This window comes from Camelus bactrianus, chromosome 11 (genome assembly GCF_048773025.1).
Source record: "Camelus bactrianus isolate YW-2024 breed Bactrian camel chromosome 11, ASM4877302v1, whole genome shotgun sequence".
Classification (NCBI taxonomy): Eukaryota; Metazoa; Chordata; class Mammalia; order Artiodactyla; family Camelidae; genus Camelus; species Camelus bactrianus.
In genome coordinates, this window is record NC_133549.1 from 18,472,304 (window position 1) to 18,495,405 (window position 23,102).

Sequence of the window (23,102 nt, forward strand, 5' to 3'; positions counted from 1 at the left end):
AGGATCAGGCCAAAAAACTGAGCACACGGTCCCGTTACAAAATTAAAACTAAAAGGTATTCTAAAACCAACGCTTTTTTCTAGCTTTAGCGTACACAGCAATTGGAGCAAGACAATGAAGCCTCCTAGGTAAACAATAGCAATGCACAGGGAAGAGTCTCTGAGTGAAAAGAGAAGCAACGCGACAGCAAGGTCCACTTGGGCATGGCACACGTGACACCTGCCACCCTCCGCGCAGTGAACAGGCGCCCCTACGTCACCCCGACCTGGAAAAGCCACGGCACTGGCACGGAAGTGTAAAGGCAAAGGCAGAACCACTTAAAAGACAGTCACTCAGAAATGTCTCTGCCTATCCTCCAGATGTAAAGTTTGGAATGCAGCCATCAAGTGTAAAATGTGACAATGAAGATAAGATTTTCTAGTTTAAGATAAACATTTAATTTGATAGAACGTTTCAGGCTGTTACAAAGCTGCATGAACATCAATCAACAAACCACTAAAACCCTCCCGCGCTGCCCCCAGGATTAAGCCCAAACAGGCGTGATTTTGTCACACAAACCCAGACAGGAGGGCTGGGGTCCTCTACTCATTTAACAAGCAGACCCCAGCTGCACCAAAAGGCCAAGCAGGACCCTTCTGAGTGCAGGACTCAGGGGCTGCGGGCCATGCGGCGTAGGGGACGGCCGGCCCCGGGGGAAGAGGACCCAGCGACTGGCTGGCCGTCATAGGCTGACTTCTCAGTCTGTGCTCTCCCGCCGGGAGGTGACACGCAGGGACCGCCACGCAGCCAGAGCGGACTGCCTGGCACAGTGCAGGTCCTTCACACGCGGTTACCAAGAGCCAGCAGGTTAGACGGCATCCTGCTCTAAATACTGTCTCTAAACTGTTTTTGAGTCCAAACATTCTGTGGTGGTGAAGCGCTGCTCACTCTTTAGAGGTAACATTAATTCACTGTGTACGAATCAGTTAGGAGACATTTTTCTCAGGACATTAGACCAACCGAGTCGTTGAGTTACAGAGTAATTCATTTAGTCAATCACCCATTCAACCAAAAAAGCGCTCCTGCGGAGGCCAACCAGAGTCACCCCCGCCGGTCACACAGCTGAGGGTCTGAGAGACCCAGAGATGAAGAAGGCACTCCGCCAGCGACAGACCAAACCAGCACTGCAACAGCTATTCCCAGTCACCTGCTCAAAGAAAAATGTTAACAATATCACAAATTTCCAAATGCATGAGTTCTTGGCAGGTGAACACAGAAAGTCATATAACACCCTGTTATATACCTAAAAGGAAGTTGCCCCCGCAGCTCAGCTCTAGAATTACATGAGATTTATTGATTGTATCTTCCCAAGAGTCACCAATGGCTAAGGTACCGGCTGTAAAATATCCAGACAAGAGCGGGCTCAAGAGTATTTGGGGTTTGAAGACTGTCTTACAAAAATAAAAATACATATAAAATAACAAATGCAGATCTACTTTTGTCGCTTCAGGGCTATTCAAAAGCTACTGTGTGAAAGCTTTTTCTTCCCCCATCAAGGACACCCAGGACCCCAGGAGTGCCAGCTGGCGGCCCGGCGTGGGCGGGGCCGCGGGGTCACGTGACACGCCAGGTCAGCGCCCGCCCCCCCCCCCCCCCCCCCGCCTGGCGCGCGCAGACCTGACGGCCCCGCGCTCTCCTCTCACCGCGGGAAGCGCACCTTAGAAACCGGCACTTTACGAGGTAACCAGAGGCGGTACTACTTGTTTTCCACTTAAGAAGTCGGAGGTCTGACAGAGAAAACTCGCTAACCGCGAGGGCAGAGGGGAAGGGTCTGGGCCCTGGCGCAGCGCGCAGCCGCCTCCCCGCCCGGACCCTCCCCCAGGCCCGGACCCTCCCCCAGGCCGGCCAGGCCTCCCGCCGCCCTCCCGCCGCCCTCCCCGCGACACGGTGCAGCCGGGGGGCGGGGTGGCGGGGGGCACGGCCTGGGTTCCGGTGCAGGGTATGGGTCTGTCGGAGCCCAGCAGCCCCCTGCTGTCCCCCAGCTAGCCAGGCCGGCACGGAGCACACCGGGCTGGGGGGGAAGGGGTGGCCCACAGCTCTGGACTTTCAGTCCTGTAGGAAAAGTCATGTCCATTTAAACTTCAACTAGAATTTACTTAAAGCGAACCAAAGAAGGAAATTAATCATCAAAGACACAGAAGACACGGTGTCGTCCTGAAACATGCCTACAATCTGACAGCTCTCCGGTTTTCTAGTATCTGAGAACCAAAGAGGGACTTGGAGAGGATCTCCTGCAGTTCTGCACGTGTCTTCTAGGAAACCGAGGCCAATGGCCTCAAGCCTCAGGGGCGCAGCCGGCAGCCCTGGCCCCAGCCTGCTGCTCTTCACCCTGCCAGTGAGCGCACCCGAGCAAGGCAAAGTAAGACGACACCAGAAAATGATTTGATAGTGTGAATATAAAAGAACAGAACTTCAAGAGCAGGGCCACAACAAACATTTCTGGCTGGCAAAAAATCTGTAGGTGATTAGGAGGGGGCCTTGAGGGAACAGAAAGCATATTTAAATATGGACTGTGCAAGGAAGCCCAAAGCTGAGGTGGTGTGAGGGAGAGCTGAAACATGGAAAAACTGAGTACAGGGTAAGTAAAATCACATTTGGGGCTTGGCCACACCCAAAGCTTCTCTGAACCCCAAGTTACACTTGGGACCTTAGCCCCTCGAGAGCTGGAGGAGGTTCTCAGGGAACCCAGAGCAGCAGGAAAGGCTGCACAGTAAGGGAGGTGACTTGGCCCACTCAGGTGAGAGGTAAGAACAGCCCGTCCCGGCAACGACAGTGAGAGTAACGAGATGTTGTGGTCATGGAGATGGTGATGCTGGTCTGGAAGTGATCAGATGTGAGACCAAAAAACAAAGGCATCAAGGACAACCCCAATGAAACGATAGTTTCCAACAGGCCCAAGTTTCAGTGCCCCTGGACATAAGAGGAGCTCGGCCTTACCTTAACGATGTCCAGTCCTCCAACAAGCTCCCCTTTCACGTACAGCTGAGGGTACGTGGGCCAGTTGGAGTACGTTTTCAATCCTTGCCGAACCTACAGAAACAACAGAACCCTGAAGCCTCCTAGCAGACCCTAAGGATTAAAGCTAAGGCACAGGACGGAACACAAAACGCAGAACTTACCTCTTCATCCTCCAATATATCAAATGTCTCATAGTCAACACTGCAAATAGGAGAATATGTTTTAATGAGAAATACAGTTTTAAACAAAAATGGTAAAACCTAATTGGTGTTTCAAAAACAGTCAAGAAAAGTAAGACTATTTCGCTGCTAACAAAATTTGCGGTGGAAAATGGAAATGCTTTTACTTTTCAGTCTGTCGGGTGCTGCACGGCACCCCAAGACACAGACTTATCAGGATTCTTCTCTAGACAACATCAGGGTCGGCGAACCTTTTCTGAAGGGTGAGGTGGTAAACATTTCAGCTCCGCTGGCCAGTCTCTGCTCCAGCTGCTCACCTCTGCTGTGAGGCTTGAAGCAGCCAGACAAGGCGGACTGAATGGCCGGTTCCAATGAAACTTTATTCACTGAGTGCAGTTTGACTCATACTCACCAGTTAACACCCTCGCTCCATCCCCAGCCCCCTCGGGACTGCTGCTCACGAACCTCTCGGAAGCTGCCGAGGGCGCAGGACGGAGCAGCCTGCGGGCGCCCCTGGGTGGAAGCTGGGAAGCACTGGCTGGCAGGGGGCTCACCGGCTGGGGCAGCCACACTGCCAGCCACCTCCACCCTAGGGAGATGCACTGTCCAGACAGAAACAGGCTTCCTTCAGAACGCACATGCTATTTACAGTACACATAAAACCAGGAAAGCGCTGTGGCTGGAAGCTGTGTAATGAACACTACTTGTATAAATGAATGAAATTAAGAGGTGATCAAGGAATTAGTATGAATGTATGACTGAAGCCCTGCAGGGAGACCGTGGGTGTATGTGCAGTTCCAAAAACTGGCCAAAGAAAATACCACATACAAAAAAACCAAATCTCGAATTCCATAAAACCAAAATCATCTTCATAGGGAAATCTTGTTTGCTTAGTAAACAAGCTCCCAAGAAAATTGCCCATGGTGCAGGAAACAGTCAAAAACATAACTTGTCAGGATAAATCGGCAGCAAGTACCAGAAAAGGAATGTGTGAAAGAAGAGCAAAAAGATTAAAACCCACACAATGTAGGTCTCCCTTCAGATTGAGCTGAAGAGGCAGATCTCCTAATCCACACATAAGAGCGCCCTATGAAATGGGCTCCGAGAAGTCCTGGGCCCAAGAGTACACAGATGTGTAATCACAGCAGCCAAGACATCTCCTAAAGCTGGCTGGGAAGGGTGCCTTGCACACCTCAACATGTGGTACTCCGCCCCTCAAGGCACGCGTGCTTGGCCAGGGCGGGAAGGAACAGGTGCGGGAAAGGAGGAAAGGAACAAAGCACCAGGAGCTCCCCCCACATTCCAGTGGCTCCAGCGAGACCGTGGTCCCTTCAAGTTAAAGGACCCTGGGAGGTGTTTAGCAAGTCTGGAGCCAGGAGGGCATTCTGTCCCCCAAGAAGGGCCTCTGCTCTGGGGCAAACGGTACCTCCCATCCAATCAGGATTAGATTGGGGGGGGGGGAAGCAAAGTTATGGAGACTTTCCATCAAATACTTGAGCTGTGACGGGCCCAGCGTTGTCCCATCCTGGCCTCAGTACCCGTGGGGACACGCTGGGGCTAGGAAGAGGGGGACTGAGGGTGACCCACTGGGAGCTGTGGCAGAGGAAACAGAGAAAAGGGGCCGGGGAAAATGATGAGCAAAAGCCAGCCAGCCCCTCCTCCCCACCGGGCCACAGGACAAGACCGACTGGCTCTCTGAATCGTCTCGGTCATCTGAAGGTAACTGTGTCTCTTCTCTTGTTCCTAAAGTTGTATCTGAACCTGTGCAACTCAGCCCTGCTCAAGAACGCCTAAACATTTTGAAGATTACGTTCCCTGTAACTTCACAGGGTTGGCTAATTTATTTAAAGCTACAGTTAGCATCTTTATAATATTAAAAAGAAGCAGTTGTGAAATAATAAGGAAGAAATAAACAAAAAACATTTGACAACTCCATAGAACATGTGCTAAATATCTCCAAATAAGTGGCTTTGTTTTTAACCACAAAAATCACTGGTCCTGTTCTGACGTGGCAGCGCCAGAACCTGCGGAGACCTGAAGCAGGAGCACTGCGGTCACCTTCCTGCTGCTCAGACACAGACAAGGGACCTTGATGTGTGCCCTGGCCATTTCATGAACTATTTAGAAACTAGAATATTTGTCTCAAGAAAATTAGAAACCTGTAATACACTTCCCCTAAAATACCTTTACGCATGGTAAGAACTCCGCTATGAACTCTCCTCTGAGGAAGCAGGCAGATAGTCATCTCAGTGGTTGCCAAAATGCCTCCTTCATGTTACTGATAGGTTGACATTGGCCAGAAAATTCTATCATGGTCTAAGTTAAAGCATTCACAGAACATCATAGCAAAAATAAAAAGATAAAAATACATGAACAGATATAGATTTAAACTGAAAAGCATCAGTGGCATAAATGATAAGTTGGAGTTTCTTAAATATGCCTTTGGAAAATAAGATTTACTTACCCAGTACTATTTAGTATTTCCAGAATTTGTTTGCTGAAGCCACACTTAGCTTCCTAAATTTAGAAAAAAATACATTTTTAAGACGTACTGCATCTTCCACACACAAAGCCCACTAGCATGCTCGTATCTAACGCTTTGTCAATGGGGACAGCACCTGCAGAAGGCAGCCACCACCACAACCAGCCAGCCTCCCGGGGCCCCTTCACAACAAGAGCAGTCAGACGAGGAGACCTTGGCCGTCCAGACATCGTCCCAGACGTACAGTCTTACTTCAGTTTGAAACCATGGAGAGGCCGTGTGTCCGTCCAACATTACAATCTTTGTGGTCAAGTGCTCCGGAGTCAAACCCTGATGCTCTGCTGGGACCTCAGCCCCGTCTCCTCTTCTCTCACACAGATGATCACAGCACCACCTTTCTGCGATAGCTGGGATCATTGTTTTCCTATTCCCAGTGGGACTTCCACTCCCACTTTTTAAATTCATCTTTACATTATAAATGCCAAACTTTCTTGAGGTTATGGGGAAATCTTAGTTTTTTCATGCCACAGGATTCCAAATCCCAACAATCCTGTAGCAAAGATTTCGCACCATAAAAACATCTTAACAGTGCCAGTAATTATGTCCCCCAAATGTATCAATACTTCCTGGGCTTCCAAAAAAAAAAATCTTTGAGAATAAAAATTTGCTTTAAGTAATCACCAAGAAGGAAAAAAACAGATGACTGGGAATGATTAACTTCCTCTGTTTTAATAAATACACGGAACCAGTCAAAGAATCTAGGCCCTAATCTAGAGATCCCAACGTGCTGAAATTCACATTACCATCTTCCTAGTTATTATTACTTCCGTTGTAACAGCTGTATTAACTAATCAGTTACATTACAGTAATTTTCACACCACTTATGGCAAGCTTATTCTCGAAGTGATACTGTGAGGGATCACGCTGTCTGGTCACAAAAGGGGAAGCTGAGTGGCCCGCCCGACAGCCCCGTCACCATGTGAGGCAGACAGAATATCCCTGCAGTTTCTTTACTGCATCAGCTTTGCCTCCAGAGCCTTCTGTCCTCATCTCTGGAACAAGCCAGACTCTGTCCATCCTTGCCCACCTTAACAACTGGTTGAGAAAAAAGTAAGGTAACAGGCTGGTTTTTGGAGACCACCATTCTAATCCAAATAAAAAGGATAACTTTGCTCGAACTATTAGTGGGGTGATCTATCAAACTTGATGTTCAGAATGATGCACAATCAACATGATGTTCATCAAAGCTTCAAGAACCATCCCTTTACAAATAAAAACTGCCAAACTGTTTCACTCATTCAATCAAACAGGTTCTGAGCCCCCAGGATGCAGCCCTGGTTTCTTTCTCCATCATCGACTCTTCTAAAGGATAGTCCAGAGCTGCAAACCTAGAACGAGGAGGTTCCCAGAACTCGGGAAGTACAGAACACAAATGCACTCCAGGGGTTGACTGTGTCACACACTAAGGGAGCTAAGGGACCACAGCTCACAGAGCCAGTCCGGTGTTAACAGTGCTGACCGCGTTAGCTGACAGTTTGGCAGCAGAAAGAAATGCACCCCACTGAGATGTTGATGATAAAGTCAAACAAAATGTAGATTACTCTGTTTGATCTCCATAAGCACCAATTAAGGCCTGGATAACTTCCTGATACCACTACAGCTTCATTAGCTGAAGCTGGAAAAAAAGATTTAAGTGTCCCCTTGTTGCAGATGTTAACATCAAAAGAAATTACAAATAAAACCATTTTTGAGTTCTTTACCTGTTTGTTTCCTTTCATAAAGAGCATCACAGAAGCTTTATTTGTCAGTACTTTGAGCCTAAAGAGAGAAAATTGACATAAAATGGCTCAGCTCAATTATTAAACATCACTTCGCTCCGCTTCACGAGTAACACGCAGCTTTGAGGGACAGCGGGATGAGAGTTCACAGCTTTGAGTGTATTAAACAAGCAAACGCACTGATGTCTTCCCTTATCTCACTGGCTCCCCAAGCCACTGTAAAACACAATATGGCTTTTTAAGGCAACGAATGTGTCTTCAAGTTGCAATTCAAGCCCATCAACTCACAGAACTAAAAAAGTAGTAATAACCAACTCAATAAGGAATTGCTCAGTAAGGGACCTACACACTGAGCCCACCCAGATTCTTCGGAACTAGCCATGCGTGTTCCCTTTTCCACCACGAGACCGTGCAGAGCTCTATGCTCTTAATGCCCAAAAGGTCCTACCTGGAGGGGAAGCACTAAATCTTGGAACACCAGCCAATACCAGCTGCTAAAACCAAATGCGCTCATCCTAACTTGATGTTTGGTATTTTGTACCATCTTTCAAACCTCACGATCTAACTCGCTGTCAGGAATGCTAACTGTCTGTATACAGCTTACAGTCCAGGAGCGACTCTCAGGAGGAGTCCACATCAGGGCCACAGGCTGCTGAAGGGCCTCTGGGCCTGAGGGTGGTCACAGCACCTCCTCCCACATGCTCTGGACCACTGACGAATCAACACCTCCTCAGAGAACAAAGGCGTCACAAATGGAACACACAGCTCACGCACAAAGCCGTCACAGGGTGAGACCTGCTAATTCTCAGAAAGCTCCCGCTCACTCACCTGCTGACCTAGCTACCTGCATCCAGGGAACCGAGAGGTACCTTTGCCCACCCACACAGACGCTGGCAAGCCCAGGAATGCGGGCTCCTGACTCTGCTTTCCTGGAGCCCTTTCAATTATTACTCAAAATACATTGAATTTTACTTTCTATATAATTCTAGCCAGTTATCTTCTGATGTCTGAAATCACAGGAGATATAAAGGCAGCATATTCTGAAGAGAGAGAGAAAGTCTGATGAAGACAGGGACATAGACAACGCAAGAGTGTATTCAACACAGAGGAAAATGAACTGAAAGCAAATACAAGCATATTTGTAAAAAGAAATCAGAAAAAGCGCAGCAGTCTTCCGAGGCCACACAAGCCCCCGTGCGCCACCAGGCCCTGCTGAGCAGTGGGACCCGACGAGGGTGCCGAGTGTCCCAGGGCCAGGGCATCCCTTTCTTATCAAAAAGACAGTGAAGTATGCAAACCATTTGAGAGAATGTGGCACTAAGAGGTCAGCTAAACATACATGCAAACTATTTACGAGGATTACTTTATTAATCAAAAACAGATAAATGTGTTTATTATTAAATGCTTTTAGAAAATCTCGAAGTGTTAAATGACAAGAAAATTACAAGAGTACGATTTACCTTACAAACTCAAAGCCCCAACTGTGAATGGCTGATACACTGCTGTATTTCAAAATAAACTGCTTTTTAATCCTCTATATTAATATCTACTACAATTAAAATCCTAACTTTAAGTCTTCCTACAGGCCAAATTCTAAAAGTCCTGTAAGATAAAATCTCTTCGTAAAACAGATTTTACAGCTCCAAAACCTCCTTGAATTTTAAGCAATCACAGTTCTTAGAAAGGCAATGAAAATTCCCCAAAATGTTTACACATGAGTTCCAGGGAAGGCATTTGCTTCCCACATGGCACTTTCCCCAGCGTCCCCACAAGTTGGTGACAGCAAGGGGCAGCAGGGCTCCATGCAGGAAAACACGAGTAAGCCCAGCTTATGCCACGAGCAGGGACAGTGACTAAACCTGGACACCAAGACAGTGGATCCCAGCTCCGTAATGCAGAGATAATAAAATTTCTAAGAAAACAAAGAACATCCTCCACATAATCATTAAACTGATGCAAAACTTTCTCCAGTCCAAATCAGACCCCCCCCCCAAGTTTGCAAACGACACAGTATGACCGTGGCATACAAAAACAAATCTCTGATTTCTATATAGAGAGAGGAATGCAAAAACTGAAAATTTAAAAATATTTTTAAAATAATAAATAGACTGACACTTTTGAAACACTTACCTTTCCTCTAATTTGGGAGCTTTGGGGCAAATCGTATCTAGTTCTTCAGACGCTTCCAGCTCCTAAGACAAATGCACGTGTAAGTTTAAGACAATATTTATTATAACGTAAATCTCCTTGGTCATACCAGAATACAGAATATTAGTGAATGTCATCAGAAATACTTTGTATTTATTTCAGATTCATATTCATAAATATAGATTAAGAAATTCACACTATACATTTATCACAGCACTTAACAAAAAGCACACTTAAAAGGAAAACTCTTTGCAAGGTACAGACTTCTCAGGCCTAACCTTAACTATGTCGAGTCCTCCTATGAGCTCTCCAGAAACGTAGAGCTGGGGGTAGGTGGGCCAACTGGAATAGGTCTTGAGGCCCTGACGGACTTCTTCATCTGAGAAGATATCAAAACTGCTAAACTGAATATTGTGTTTGTTAAGGATTTCCACCATCTGCTTGCTGAAACCTGTGTACAGAAAAAGAAAATAAAGAGCTTACTTCTCTCACATACACACAATTTAAAATTAATTTAGAGTACATATTATCTGCTAAACATAGATGTCTGCCTGTGTTTCACTAGTGACTTAATTAACGTGGCTGAATAGTATGTAAAGAGAAAACAAACTCCAAGAACCCTTCTCTGACCTAGAACCATACCACATGTTCAGGTATGGCTTAACCTTTTAACACACTAAAACAAAAGTGTGTGTGTATTTATTGGAGTTCCTCTTCAGTATCAGGGGCAGTTTTATTGCAGGAGAAACAGTACTGGCCAAAAAGCGGAGACCTGGAGCCTGGGCCCCTGTCCCACCCACCGAGGGGAGGCTCAGGTGAGCCCTGGACAGCCACCTCCGCGCCTGCACTTCCATCCGCCAGGGACTGCTGCTCTGTGTGCCCACGAGAATCCACACCGGGTGAACGAAATAAACTCCATGAGTTATTTTTAACTACTACTTGACCATACTTGGAATCCAATTCTGTTTGGTTTCCACAGCCTTTTATTACTTTCTGAGTATCCATTTCAGTAGTTCTCAATTTTTACCATCCCTCAATAGAATAAATTAAAAATAAAGAAGAAATGTGTTCTCTTTTAGTCTAAAATGGATGTAGCACATTGAATTTCAAAGCTATCTTCTCTGCTGTTGTATATGAACTGTCAACAGACTGACGGTACTCTCTCTCATCTTGTGTCATAACTTGACAGTTTCCTTTTTAAAACTATTTATATTCCCCAAAGTAGTATGTAATGTGATTTTTTTTTACTGCACTGTAGTGACAATCTTATGTTCCATGATTTTATTATACTTTGTGACACATTTTTGTTCTGTACTTTTTTGACATCATTTTCCTATTATGACATTAGTACTGAAGAGTAAGTGTGAATATCAGTCTTTCATAAATCTATTAGTTTTGTTTGAAAAGAGGTTATTTTTCTTTCCATAAGCTAATTCTTCCTGATTGTTTTTCAATAGTATGTACTGTACTCTTTCACATTCCATCATTCTTTTCAAATACAGTCGTAATTCACTGGAGAATAACCTATTCTTCAGGTTCAAAATTCCGTAACACTTAACAGCATCTGCAATTATTTTCAAATAAAATCAAATCATAAAATTCAGTGTAAGATTAACTGTACAAATAGGTTTTACCTGACATCATGCAAAAGCACTTTTACTATTAAAACATGGATCTATTCCTGAGCTCCAGACATTTTTAGATCTGCCGTTCATTGAGATGAAGCACCAGTATTTATTTGTGTAGCGTATGAGCTGCTTTTCCTACAAGTGTTGCGTTCATGTACAGCCTGAAGTAAAACACTGATTCTGAAATTTTTTCATTCATCTGGGAGTTCATTAGTAAACAGCTAACGGCTGATTGCTGATGGTTATTCTGTTGCCAATATATTAACTCATTTCTACTGTAACTGGCTGAGGAAAAGCTTTATTTTAGCTTTAGGCAATTACATGCAGACTAGAAAGATTGATTGGTAGTGTTTCATTTTTAAGGGTTAAAGTGGCAGACTGGAAATGTTATGCTTAAGGATAAAATAGTGAGAAGGCTTTATTCTAATAACAAAATGTTTACACACTTTTTTTTTGAAGAAAAATGCATGCATGTAATAAAAATATTTAAAAGTAAAAAAACCATGTTTAAATTAACTGTCACAGAAACACTTCTATCCACAATCATTTCTACTCATGACAGAAGACATGAATAAGGGGCCTAACCGCCACATTTCATCACTATCTGACAACAGTAAAACCCTTGGAACCTGCAATGCTTTTGTGTCTGATTTAAAAAGTAAAAACTCAGTTAGAGGACTCTCACTGCAGGAGAAATTTCTATACTGTAGTTCAAACACCTTTTGCTTTGCTAAAAGCTTTGTTAATGGAAATAGATACAAGAGTTCCCAAATAACTTAATTAACCTGCATATTCAAGGGTTTGACATTCTGTTTAAAAAGACGGGCATCTCAGTGCTTCTTGGAAATCGTCCTAAAACACAAGAGCCTGCTTTCCTGTCCTCCCGAGGAGCAGAGAATAAGGATAATCTCATTCTTTAACGACTGAGACCCTATCAATATGTCAGGCTCATAACACACTACACAATTCTGTAGGCAGAGCCCAGAAGCAAAGGTTAAGAAGACAGAGTCGTGATGAGCGCAGAGGCTGGGCTGAAGCCAAAGTAGACTCCAGGGCAGACCGTGAAATGGCTCTCAAGGTTTCCCTGATAGGAAATTTAAATGTTATTCATCCATGTTTTTCTGATTAACTGAAAACAAGGTGGGGGCCCACTAACCAAAAATCAAGCATAGCTCTATTCCACAAAGGGAGTCAAAAGGAGATGGCAGTGCTTTCAAAGTGAATTCTGTGCAAAATACAGAAATACCGGCCGCTGGAGTTCATCAGAGCCGATGGCCATCCTTTCAGAAAGGAGGCTCTGCCCACACCTCATCTCTAACGTAACACCAGGAAAGCAAAAACAGTTTTCCCCTAAACAGGAAGAGGGTGAAAGTCACATGTGTTCTCATAAGAGAACAGTCTAAAGATAAGACGTTTGTGTGGCACTGCCCCCCGAGAAGGGCATGCAGAACAGTCAGTGAAGGGAGCGGCAGGGCAGTCACAATAAGACTCTTCCAATTCCTCCTTAAGCAGACGCTTTTTTAAAGAGTAACACTCTAAAACGATCTGTTCACTACACGTGATAGAAGGAGATGCAACAGAAACCGAAGTAGTGGAAAACAGAAAAGCCTGTAAAAATGTAGTTATAAAAATTATAAAAAATAAAATAGGTATTTGTACAGAGTGAAACTTTATCATGTGTATCTAATAATCTTTTTTAAATTTCCTAATTATTATCTAAATGTCTATAATAGTGTTTTTCACGTTGCTCTGAAATGTTTCAAAGCTCTTTTAGTCTACTTGATATTTATACAGTCTTCTAAATGACACTCAGTTAATATAAAAGTGGCTAAAATATGTCATAAATTCAGTCTAATGAAGTAAAAGATAAGCAGAAAAATGATTATTTCTAAGTATAATTCTAATTTATCTGAACAGCCATACAACATCTGAATTGGAAAGGATCTCTGAGATTGGCTCCAACCCCCAAAACCACCAAGGAAGACCTGAAGGCACAAGGAAGGTAACTGACTTGTGCCTCAAGCTACTGAGGCAGGTGGCGTGGGGCAGTCAGGACTGCAGCCCACCTGTCGTGACTCCTAGTCAGCAATGCTTTCCAGTACCTCACCTTCCCTCTGGCGTCTTAGCACACCTTCCCCAAGCTTCAGTTCTCACCGCCTGCCAGTTTCACTAGGTCACCATTCAGAAAAGATTCAGAGAACACCACTGTTGCATCCCAAGAAGATACTATTGCACTGGCTTTACCACAGGTTAACTACATACAACCTGTCCTGCGGGTTCGTGCACATTTCACAGCCAGCTCCACAGCACTGCAGACCTGACTGAAGGTACTGGATAAACCCACTGGGCTGACACTGTTAAGTCCTTGTTATCAGGTCTCCACACAAAGTATCAGGAATGATTTTCATACCTGATGGCAGAAAGTGAACCAGCCTCAGTGTCCATTAAAAACAAGCAACCAAAACACAGACTCTGTTGCCATCTTTGGTTCACTCTCGTGTAGACTGTGAGCCTTCCATACATAAACAGCAGGCATCTGACATGCAAATTCTGGCCAGGAAAATTTTCAAGCAGAACTGAGAGATAAATTTCTTTATTTTTCTAAGATAGAATTTGTGGTGAAACTTTATTTGTTAAACTAGAACTTTTCATAATTTAATATGTAATTTGTTCACTATATAAGGAAGAATTTATAATTAAGTTTATATTGGAGCTTGGCTATTTCTACAACGTCACACTGGACATGCAATAATCGTATCAACAGCACACTCAACTTCACTGCCACCGATCTCATTCCCTCCTGCGCAGCTGAAACAGAGACTCTTAAGAGTCTCAGCAACAGCATCAAAAGGCATTAGACGCTCAGTTACGCAGCATAATAATGTTGCATGAGGCTTAGCAAAAAGAAAACAACATAAACCCAATACCAGAAGGGTCAAGCAACTCTTAAACTTACTTAAAGACGAAATCACATATAGTGGTAAGGCAGTAAGAGTGACTATAAGCCACAGAATTAGGAATCTTTACATCACAAGCAGCTGTAAACTGGAAATGACAGCACTGGGCGAGTAACGCAGCACCAGACGCTGAGACAACAGGGAAGGGAAAGTGCGCAGGGCAGACACAGGAACACTACCGCAACCCGAACAGACGTGTGAGCTGCTGGAGGGGACTATGTGAGGAAAAGGAGGTGCTGTGAGAGAGGATGAGCGTTAGAGCAAAATTAACTGAACAAGTCCAAAGCCCATTAATGGAGGCAGCAGCACGGTGGCTGGAACCTAGTCCCACTGCTACAAGGCTGCCTCTATGTCCCTGGGACTGAAGCACACGGCAAAGATCTTCATTTAGATGATCTCCAAGATGCCTTTCGGTTCCAGCATTCTCTGAGTCTATACTGCAAACTAGTCATCACCTAATTAGAGAACCCACTGGGAATTACAGCCTTTCCGCTCTTCCAAGGGTGCCTGACCCAAGTGCAAAGCGGATGGGCAGCCTGCAAAGGGCTCGCCGGCCTGGGAGGGCGCTCGTCTGTTCACGGCGCCCGGACCAGCAGCAGCTCTTACCGCAGCGTGGCTCCTGAGGGGTCCCCTTCATGAACAACATGCAAGGAGCGGCGTGAATCAGCTTCTTCAGGCGAAGGCTCAGGTCTTCCTTCGGGTGCTCGTTACCGCTGGGTGGGAAGGAGCCACTGGATGCGTGTCGCTGAACTTTTTTGGTCAACTCTGGGGCATGCGCGCCATCTAATCGGTCGATTTTCTGAGAATTCTAAAGTTAAAAAAGGCATTTAGAATACATACGCATTCCTTCATCATCTCTGTATTTTAGGCTCCAAGATCATAACAAGCACAAATCCACAGTTCTAGCCGACTTTTGAAGAGGTCAGCACTATTACTGGAGAAGTTTCTAAAATATCTGATTATAAATTGTCAGCCACGCATCTCAATTTTAGAAATAAATAAATGTTGTCTTTTTTTTCCTTTTTGGGAACGTGGTAGGAACGCATTGCTACATCTCAAACTCAGACCAGAGCAGAGTCTAACCTAAAACAAAAAGGACTTCCCCACCCTTGCAGGGATCAATCTATTATTAAGTATAAATGAGGTATTTGGGAAACTATGGTAACACCCCAGGGTGCCCTGAAGCACAGATTTGCACTCACTTCCTAAAAGAGTCATTAATCAAACCAGAACCAGCCAGATGTTTCATTATGTCCTGGCACATGCCCCAAACAACCAAATTCTAACCCAACTCAGGGGACATTTTGGGTTTATTTTACAGCCATGCATCTGGATTTTTCTCTAATTTTGATCGCTAGACCCCCACAGTCCGGGTCACTTTTCCAGGACCCCCAGGGCAAGCAAACAATGACACTACAAGAAGAAAGGGCAAGGCCAGGAGTAACCAAACGCCTAACGTTCAAGGGTCAGGGGAGCAGGTGAAGGAACCAAGACAGAGAGCCCCGCGGCCCCCTGCAGAGACAGTCTCTTCTGCCATCTTTATCCTTACCTTGAAAAACAGAAAGGTGGGAACAGAACTAATTTCATATTTTTCAGATACTTCAGGAACAGCCTCGGCTTCCAACTTTAAAATAAAAGAATTTAAGCTTGATTATAAAAAGGTCCCTTTTACTACTTCAATATGTAAATCAGTTCCACAGGCATTATCCTTTCAAGTAGCTGACTTTTTTTTAAAGAGTATGGTACAGAAGTTTATGACACATTTACATTTAAATGAGACTCACTGGGCTGGCATGTCATCCACTGAGTCTGTGGTGTCAAAACAGGTTCAGAGGTTTTTATTTTGCTGCACATTTCAAAAGACGCCTGGAGGCTGTGAATAAAATTTTTGGTGCACTAGTGACCTAGTAAATTTTCAATCATATGCAGCTACTACTATATTGAAATCCATAAATCACTGACCCCAGTTATGTCATGATTACAGTGCTTATTTTCTGCCCACAGCAATTCTTGCTGTTTGCTCTATTGACTAATTTCAAGAGGCAGTACATCATGACTGACAGTTGCAGCCTTCTGCAAATTATGAAGCAAAAAGGAGTATTTCTTCAATAAACTATTGATGTCTGATAAATTTTACTTTTAACTCCTGCAAGGCTGCTGGACACTAAGCAGATATCTTGCTAAATTACTTACTTCTGGGTCTACTCACACTTTTAAATGCATTTTAAATAAGATGACCGCATTCTGTTTGATAATTTCCTTGAAGCAGTTCAACAAGACATGATGTGGTATCCAATACATGGATTTAAACGTATTTAGTAACACACTTTCTAAATAATTAGAACACAATTACTGTAAGCTTTTTATGTAGGACTTCATAAACAGTATAATTTGTGGGAAAAACTGACATAATGTATATTTCCTTCACAGGACTGTCCATGTAATATAAACTTTTTAAAACCAATAAAAATCTGTATTCACAATATACCTGTAGGAAATAAAATTTATTGATGTCATATTGTTAAGAATTTTTAAAATATATACACTGTATTTTTCCAAGCATGAAAGATTTCCACTGGGCTTGAGATACTATTTTTATCTAGAGCTTTAACCAATGCAGTGTTTCTACCCAAATGAACGAGGATGATAAAGCGGGAGGCAGTAGTCTGTCTTTGGCCTGCATCCTCCATCGCACATATTCTTGGGTGATCCTCTGCCACTTTAATTCTTTTTTCTTTATTTTGAAACATTATTTTTCATTATTTTCATTTTTAATGTATTTATGTGAAAAACTATATACATTTTAAAATTAATGTCAGCTGTCCAATAAAACTGAAAAAAAGAACAGAGAGAAGGGAAAGCAGCAGAGATAGCTGTTTAGAACAGACGCTAACTTCTCAGGGTGGAGAAACTTTTGTGCTATGTTCTTTCATTCAGTCCCACACTCAGACCTAAGAGGAGCAGAAAGGTGATGACAAAGGCAGTTGGTTACTGTCTGTCTTCCGACTAACATCCAGTTGGTGCCCACCACACACTAGGCGCTGGGCCAGCTCAGTCAAGATCCCCATCCCAGAACTCCTGGATTCTAACAGAAAAGTCACACAAATCAAAAACAACGGGCAACACTAACTAGAAACAAGATAATACAGTCTCAACCAACCAGAACAAAACAGGTAGCATCCTGACTCTTAAAAACAAAATCCTATCTGCTTTTAAAAGCTGAGTTCATATCCCTGCTGCATCCCAGTGGGGTCCCTTACTGTCTGCTCTTCTGGGAGGCAAATGATGCTCTTGAAAATCCTGCTGAAGCCAGGAGGATCAGTACACGTGCGCCCCTCAAATGAGCTCCCAGAAGACAAGATCTTAGTCAGACAAAGGCAGTGGTGACAGACAAATCCTCCTGAGCCCAGACCAGGAGGACCATTAAAGGCAAAGCCGTTGCCCAGCACATCAAGGGCATCTGAAGGCGGGAACTTCCGCAGCACTAAGGCTGTTCGGAAATACTGCTGTTGGATATGAAACAACACAAGTTATAACAGGGAAAGCAAAAAATACGTGTATAAATATTAAAAAATGATGTGCATTTAGATGAGACCAAAGATGGTCAGAAGAGCTATCTTCCACGGAGGCGTTCACTGTGCCGTAAACCACGACGGTCTTTACTTAGGAGCGCCTCGACTTTCCACAGACTGCACCACGCGGGCCGTGCTAGCACCTCGACCGCACGGGGCGAGGTAAAGGGGCCGCCTGTCCAGGCACCGGTGACAAGCAGCAGGGCTGTGAAACAAACCCATGTTCATGTGGCTACAAAGCCTGAGCTTTTTTTCACCATACTATGGTTAACTTTTCTACTCTTAACAACAACAACAACAACAACAACAACAAAAAGATCAAATTTCAAAGATAGGCTTTATACATGACTTCAGGACCAAACAAATATGAAAATTTCCAGAATGGACTCCAAGCCAGAATGCCTCTGGGGGAAACACAGGCTTCCTGTATCGTGCATGCCAACCTCAGACCCTTCCCACGCAGGGAGAGGGGTGAGGAGGGCAGGGAGGTGTTCCTGCAGCAAGATGAATCCAGAGGTGAGGAATTCTCCATCATCTTCAATTACCAGGGGTCACCAGAGGCCACTGTGAGAACAGGGGCTACAGTCATGACGCACTCTAGGCCAGACACCACTCCAACTGCACATCACGTGCTCACTTCATTTAACCTCACACCACGTGCTGTCATCACCGGAAGAAACTGGAACTGAAAGAGGCCAGATAACCTTGGTCAAGATCACAACCCTGCTGCGTGGTGGAGCAAGGCAGTCTGACTCCAGAGCCACGCTCCACTCCACACGCCCTGTTGCCTTTTCACCAAACCCAACGGTCACTGCTTTTTTCCTCACTGTACTGACCTTTCAGTGCCATTCAGTACGCATGACCACACCCACCTCCTCTGATACCCTGCCCTTGGCTTTCTGTGTTTTCTTTCGCCCTAACTCTTCGACTGAGCCTCTGACTTCCTCCGTCACCTCCGGCCAGCCGCCACAGGGCTGCATGTCCCAGGACATGCTTCTGGGTCCACTTCTGTCATCTACGCTCATTTTCCCAGAGTGGTCTCACGCAAGCCCATGGATCTAGGCTATGATATGGCACCGACACCCAAGTTCTATCTAGGCCAGACTCTCCCCTCACCTCCAAGCCACACACTGGACATCTGCACCCAGATCCCTACTAATGTCTCCCACTAAACCTGTTCCCCCCCAGGGCACCTCTATCTCATTTAATCCACCTAGTTGCTCAAATCAGAAAGGAGACAACCTTAATGAATCTAGTTCCTTCACCCTCGACATCCAATCCATCAACAGGTCTTCTGGGTTCCCCCTCCAAAATATAAGCCGACTCAGACCATGATGTCATTTCAGTGTTCTCCCCACGAGTGCCCAGGGCACCTCACGTCTGGCGGAGTGAAACAGCCTCCCAACTGGCATCCCCACTCCTTGTCTGCACTCCTACCTCTTCAAACCATTCTCCACACAGCTGCCAGAGAAATCGACTCAGGACCTGGACTGCGTCACTGTCACTGCACTTAGAATAAGCCAACACAAGGCCGCCTGGCCCTTGCCCACCTCAGCAACCTCATGTCAGAGCCTCCCCTCCCTCACTACCCTCCAGCCCCACAGGCCTGCTGCTCCTCTGAAGTTTGCACTTGCTAACCCTCTGCCTAAAAGCTCTCCCCTGGCTCTTCCACTGACTGTCACCTTTCATTTTTAACTCTGACTTATTAGATACACCCTCGCAGCCCAACCTCAAATAAAGCCCCCACTCACCCGAGTCCCCGTCTTTCCTAGCCTGCCTGTTTATTTCTCTTGCAGAACTTAATACCATCTGAAATTACCTTGGCAATATGTTATCATTTATTATCTATATCCTCACTGTTCCGTATTCCCAGTGACTAGCATCATTTGTAGCATATAATTAAGTGTTCAATAATTTTGACAGAATATTGAGCTAACGGTGGTTATTACCATGCCTAAACCAGAAAAGGGGAATGGCCACTTGCCAGCGGTGGCACTGAGCTTCCAAGGTTAAGGTGAGAATGATTAAACCTAACATTCCAGTGTAATCAGCTACACTTCAACAGGAAAACAAGCAAACAAAACACCTGCCATTCTGGGGCATTCTGTTATACCTCATACAGAGGCTTCTTTCTACTCTGTGACATGATACAAAAGGAAAAATTTTCAAAATCAAATTCTTTATTTGTCAAATATTCAAGTATAAATATCAAAATGGTATTTAAATTAACATTTCTGATAACTTGTTCTAAGACTTGCCAAATTTAACCCAGTAAGTTAATAAACTATGTTAATTGTGGGGCTTTTTTATTACCAAGACAGCATAGATTAAAAGTAGGATATCTTTAAGATTTAACAATTCTACTAGAATTATCTGAGAGACATTTTTAGAGTTTCTACAACAGGAATCCCACATATGCTAAGATGCCAAATAAACTGACAAATATTCTGACACCAACAAGACAGGAACTCAGCTGGTTAGCACCTAGTTTATACAGCTGGCTGGTACCCTTCTGGAGATCGCCCTACACTGTCTGCTTACACATACTAATTGTACAGGTATTTAGAATTAAACAGTGTAAGCTACAGATACTAATCATATAAACCTTCAGAAATTAAACAGTATGAGCTGTATCTTTAAGATGGCCACACATTTAAGAATAAATCAAACTATAAAGATTTCTACTTTTGAAGGAATCAAAAAATACAAATTTAAGTATATAATTCCTTCTGTTCCCTTGACCTTAAATCTGAAGTTAATATGGGCATAAAATCAAGTACAGCAGCTACCATACAAACATGATTAATACTAAATGAAATACAGCGATATAAAATCTCACCAACCAGGTGGCTGGTAAGTCTGACTTGGAGAGTTTTTGTACCAAAGTGCACAACATGGTCAAACGAGCACCACGGCCTCAGAGGACTGAGGCATTAAGCTGGGATGAGGGGTGGAGGAAGTGGGGGAGGCAGGAGCCACTGGCATTAAAGGAAGCAATTTAAAAAAAAAAGAAAACATGCTAAAGTAAAGGCCCCTACCTCTAGTGCACCACCATCTAGTCAAGGAGTCAAACAACGCGAACACAATGGCAGAGCAGATGAAAACACAGGACAGTCCCTGACTAAGAGTCCAACCAACGACACAGACTAAGTTCAGAGCAAAAGGAAAAAAAAAGCTATAGAGAGACACAGGGAAGACTTCACACACAAGAGACGGCTTAAATCAACATGTTGTACACCTTAAATATACCCAACTTTTTATTAAAAAATAAAATTAATAACAAAATCAAATGTAAAATTTTAAAAATAATAAATGCCACTGCTATAGAAAGCAGATTTGACTTGGCCATGAGCACGACTCAGGTACCAAATTTCATCACCCAATGCCGTTCTTCCTCCTCCCCACCTCTCCATCACACTGTGTCTTGAAAGACTCCACCTACCGAACAGTATGATTTAATAATAAACATGTATTTTCATTTTAAAGTGCTAACAAGCTGACTTTATGTAACCTGAAAAGCAAAGGCACTTGACGTTTTAATTAGCTATTTAATTTTATTCTTAATAAATGTAAGGTTTCTGTGAGACTTTACCAACAGAAGTAACCTATGTGTTTCCTCTAAGCCCCTGGAGGTGTGAGAACACGGGGACACAGCCTCAGGACCTGAGCAGACGCGGCAGCCCACGCAGGTGAGCGCAACAGGTGGCACCGGAAGGAGCACGGGTGTACTTATCACATCATCAGGCCAGGAAATGAGGGGATTCAGATGCAGGAAATGCGACAGCCTGCCTTTCAGCAAACCATTCCAATGAGCGCAAACTACTGGGACCAAAAACGTATGCTCGCTTTTCTAGGGTATTTCACCATCTTCTACAAAACAGGGAATTGACGATCACGAAGCTTTACAATCATAATACTAAAAACATAGTGTGTAAGATCACTTATGTTACGATTCTGTAAATCTAAGTCGTAGAATGAACAATTGGTACACTTCATAAGTCAAAAATGCCGATCAATTGCAGTCACTAAAAAAAAAACCAAGAAATCAAATTAAAAAAACAGAGGGTATTAAGGTGGTAGAATCTCAGTTCCATACCCCAGAAGTTTCAAAAAGCTCTAAGAAAGCTGTTTTAAGTGAGCCGCACTCCTCTCTGGCGGGGAAATGCCAGCGGCCTCTCACATACTCTGCCTCTCACTGGCTCACTGTTGCTCAGCGCTGTGGCCTTTGAAGTTACCTACCTAACAAACCCCACACAGCCTGTCTGTCTCCGAAAGAAAAACTATTCACAGAGTGAATTCCAGAAAGGAAAGACACCTGGACAGACTGCGCACCTGGCACAGTGGCCCGCCCCGTGAAGGGCAGGTGCAGTCGGGTTCAGGTGTCCCCAGCAGGTAAGCTTCCCAACCGTTGGCTTGCTGAGACACTTAAGCACTTGAACAACTTAAAATCTCCCTGCCAAGTTTGGTACCAGTGTGAGAAGTAATTCTATAGTCACTTTAAATAAATCATTCAAATGGAAGCTAAGGACAATGTGTCACCCAAACCAGTAACATTATACACACAAAAGCAGACTTACAACAATTACCATCATCTTGATTAATCTTATGATTGAAATGTTTAATCATTCATTTCACTTGTAATCATTATCTTCTATCACTAACCAAACATGCAGTTTTAATGTCCCCTTCTATTATTTATACTGGACATTTTAGGGTTACATTCTAAGGTTACATTACACATTTCACTGGAATTTTAAATAAGTCCTTAAATTTTAAAAAGCTATTACATTCATACTTGCTCTGTCTGCATAAAGAAAACACGGGAAGGATTCATACAGAATTAGTACTAGCAGTTACTTATGGGATGGGACAACCAGGCTGCCGGGGAGGAGCAGGGTGAGCCTTCTCAACGTACACCTTTTTACACTGTTTTGATTTTGAACCATCCAAGTGTAATGCCTATTCAAAGCACCCTTGTCTACACACAGACTATCTGAAAATGTATAGAAATGAATTAATGTCAGAATTCTGTGGTTTTAGTTCACATAAAAAGTGTACACATACAGACACAGTTGATGTCACTTTTACCCTCTTATCCAGGTACACCTGCCAACACCCTCTGAACCCACAGGCTCTGGTTTAAAAAAAAAAAAAAGCCTTTTGGGTTTTTTTGGGTTTTGTTTTTTGGTTTTTTTAATCCTAAGGATTCAGCTTTTGAACACAGGGTGGGTTTCTCTTCATAAAAATTCATTTCTAAGATAATTCAACTCACGTTTTGGCCCAGTTGCCTAAGCTAGTACTAAGTCCTAATTGACAACAATACATGTGCTAAACCCCAGCGAGCTAACCCAGTCACAAGGC

General features: G+C 43.9%; 1 protein-coding gene across 2 annotated transcripts in view; it reads right to left on the reverse strand.

Annotated features, from left to right (window-relative positions):
• The window catches only part of GLRX3 (glutaredoxin 3), a 29,795-nt gene that overhangs the window by 401 nt on the left and 6,292 nt on the right, over nt 1–23,102 (reverse strand). The window contains exons 3-10 of one of the 2 annotated variants that reach the window (XM_074373366.1): nt 15,719–15,793; nt 14,776–14,977; nt 9,863–10,035; nt 9,567–9,628; nt 7,419–7,476; nt 5,641–5,693; nt 3,159–3,198; nt 2,977–3,069 (exon numbers count right to left, since the gene is read on the reverse strand). In XM_074373366.1, coding sequence (XP_074229467.1) covers nt 2,977–3,069; nt 3,159–3,198; nt 5,641–5,693; nt 7,419–7,476; nt 9,567–9,628; nt 9,863–10,035; nt 14,776–14,977; nt 15,719–15,793 — 756 coding nt within the window. The remainder of the gene's footprint in view (nt 1–2,976; nt 3,070–3,158; nt 3,199–5,640; nt 5,694–7,418; nt 7,477–9,566; nt 9,629–9,862; nt 10,036–14,775; nt 14,978–15,718; nt 15,794–23,102) is intronic. The other variant, XM_074373367.1, reaches the window with a different exon arrangement.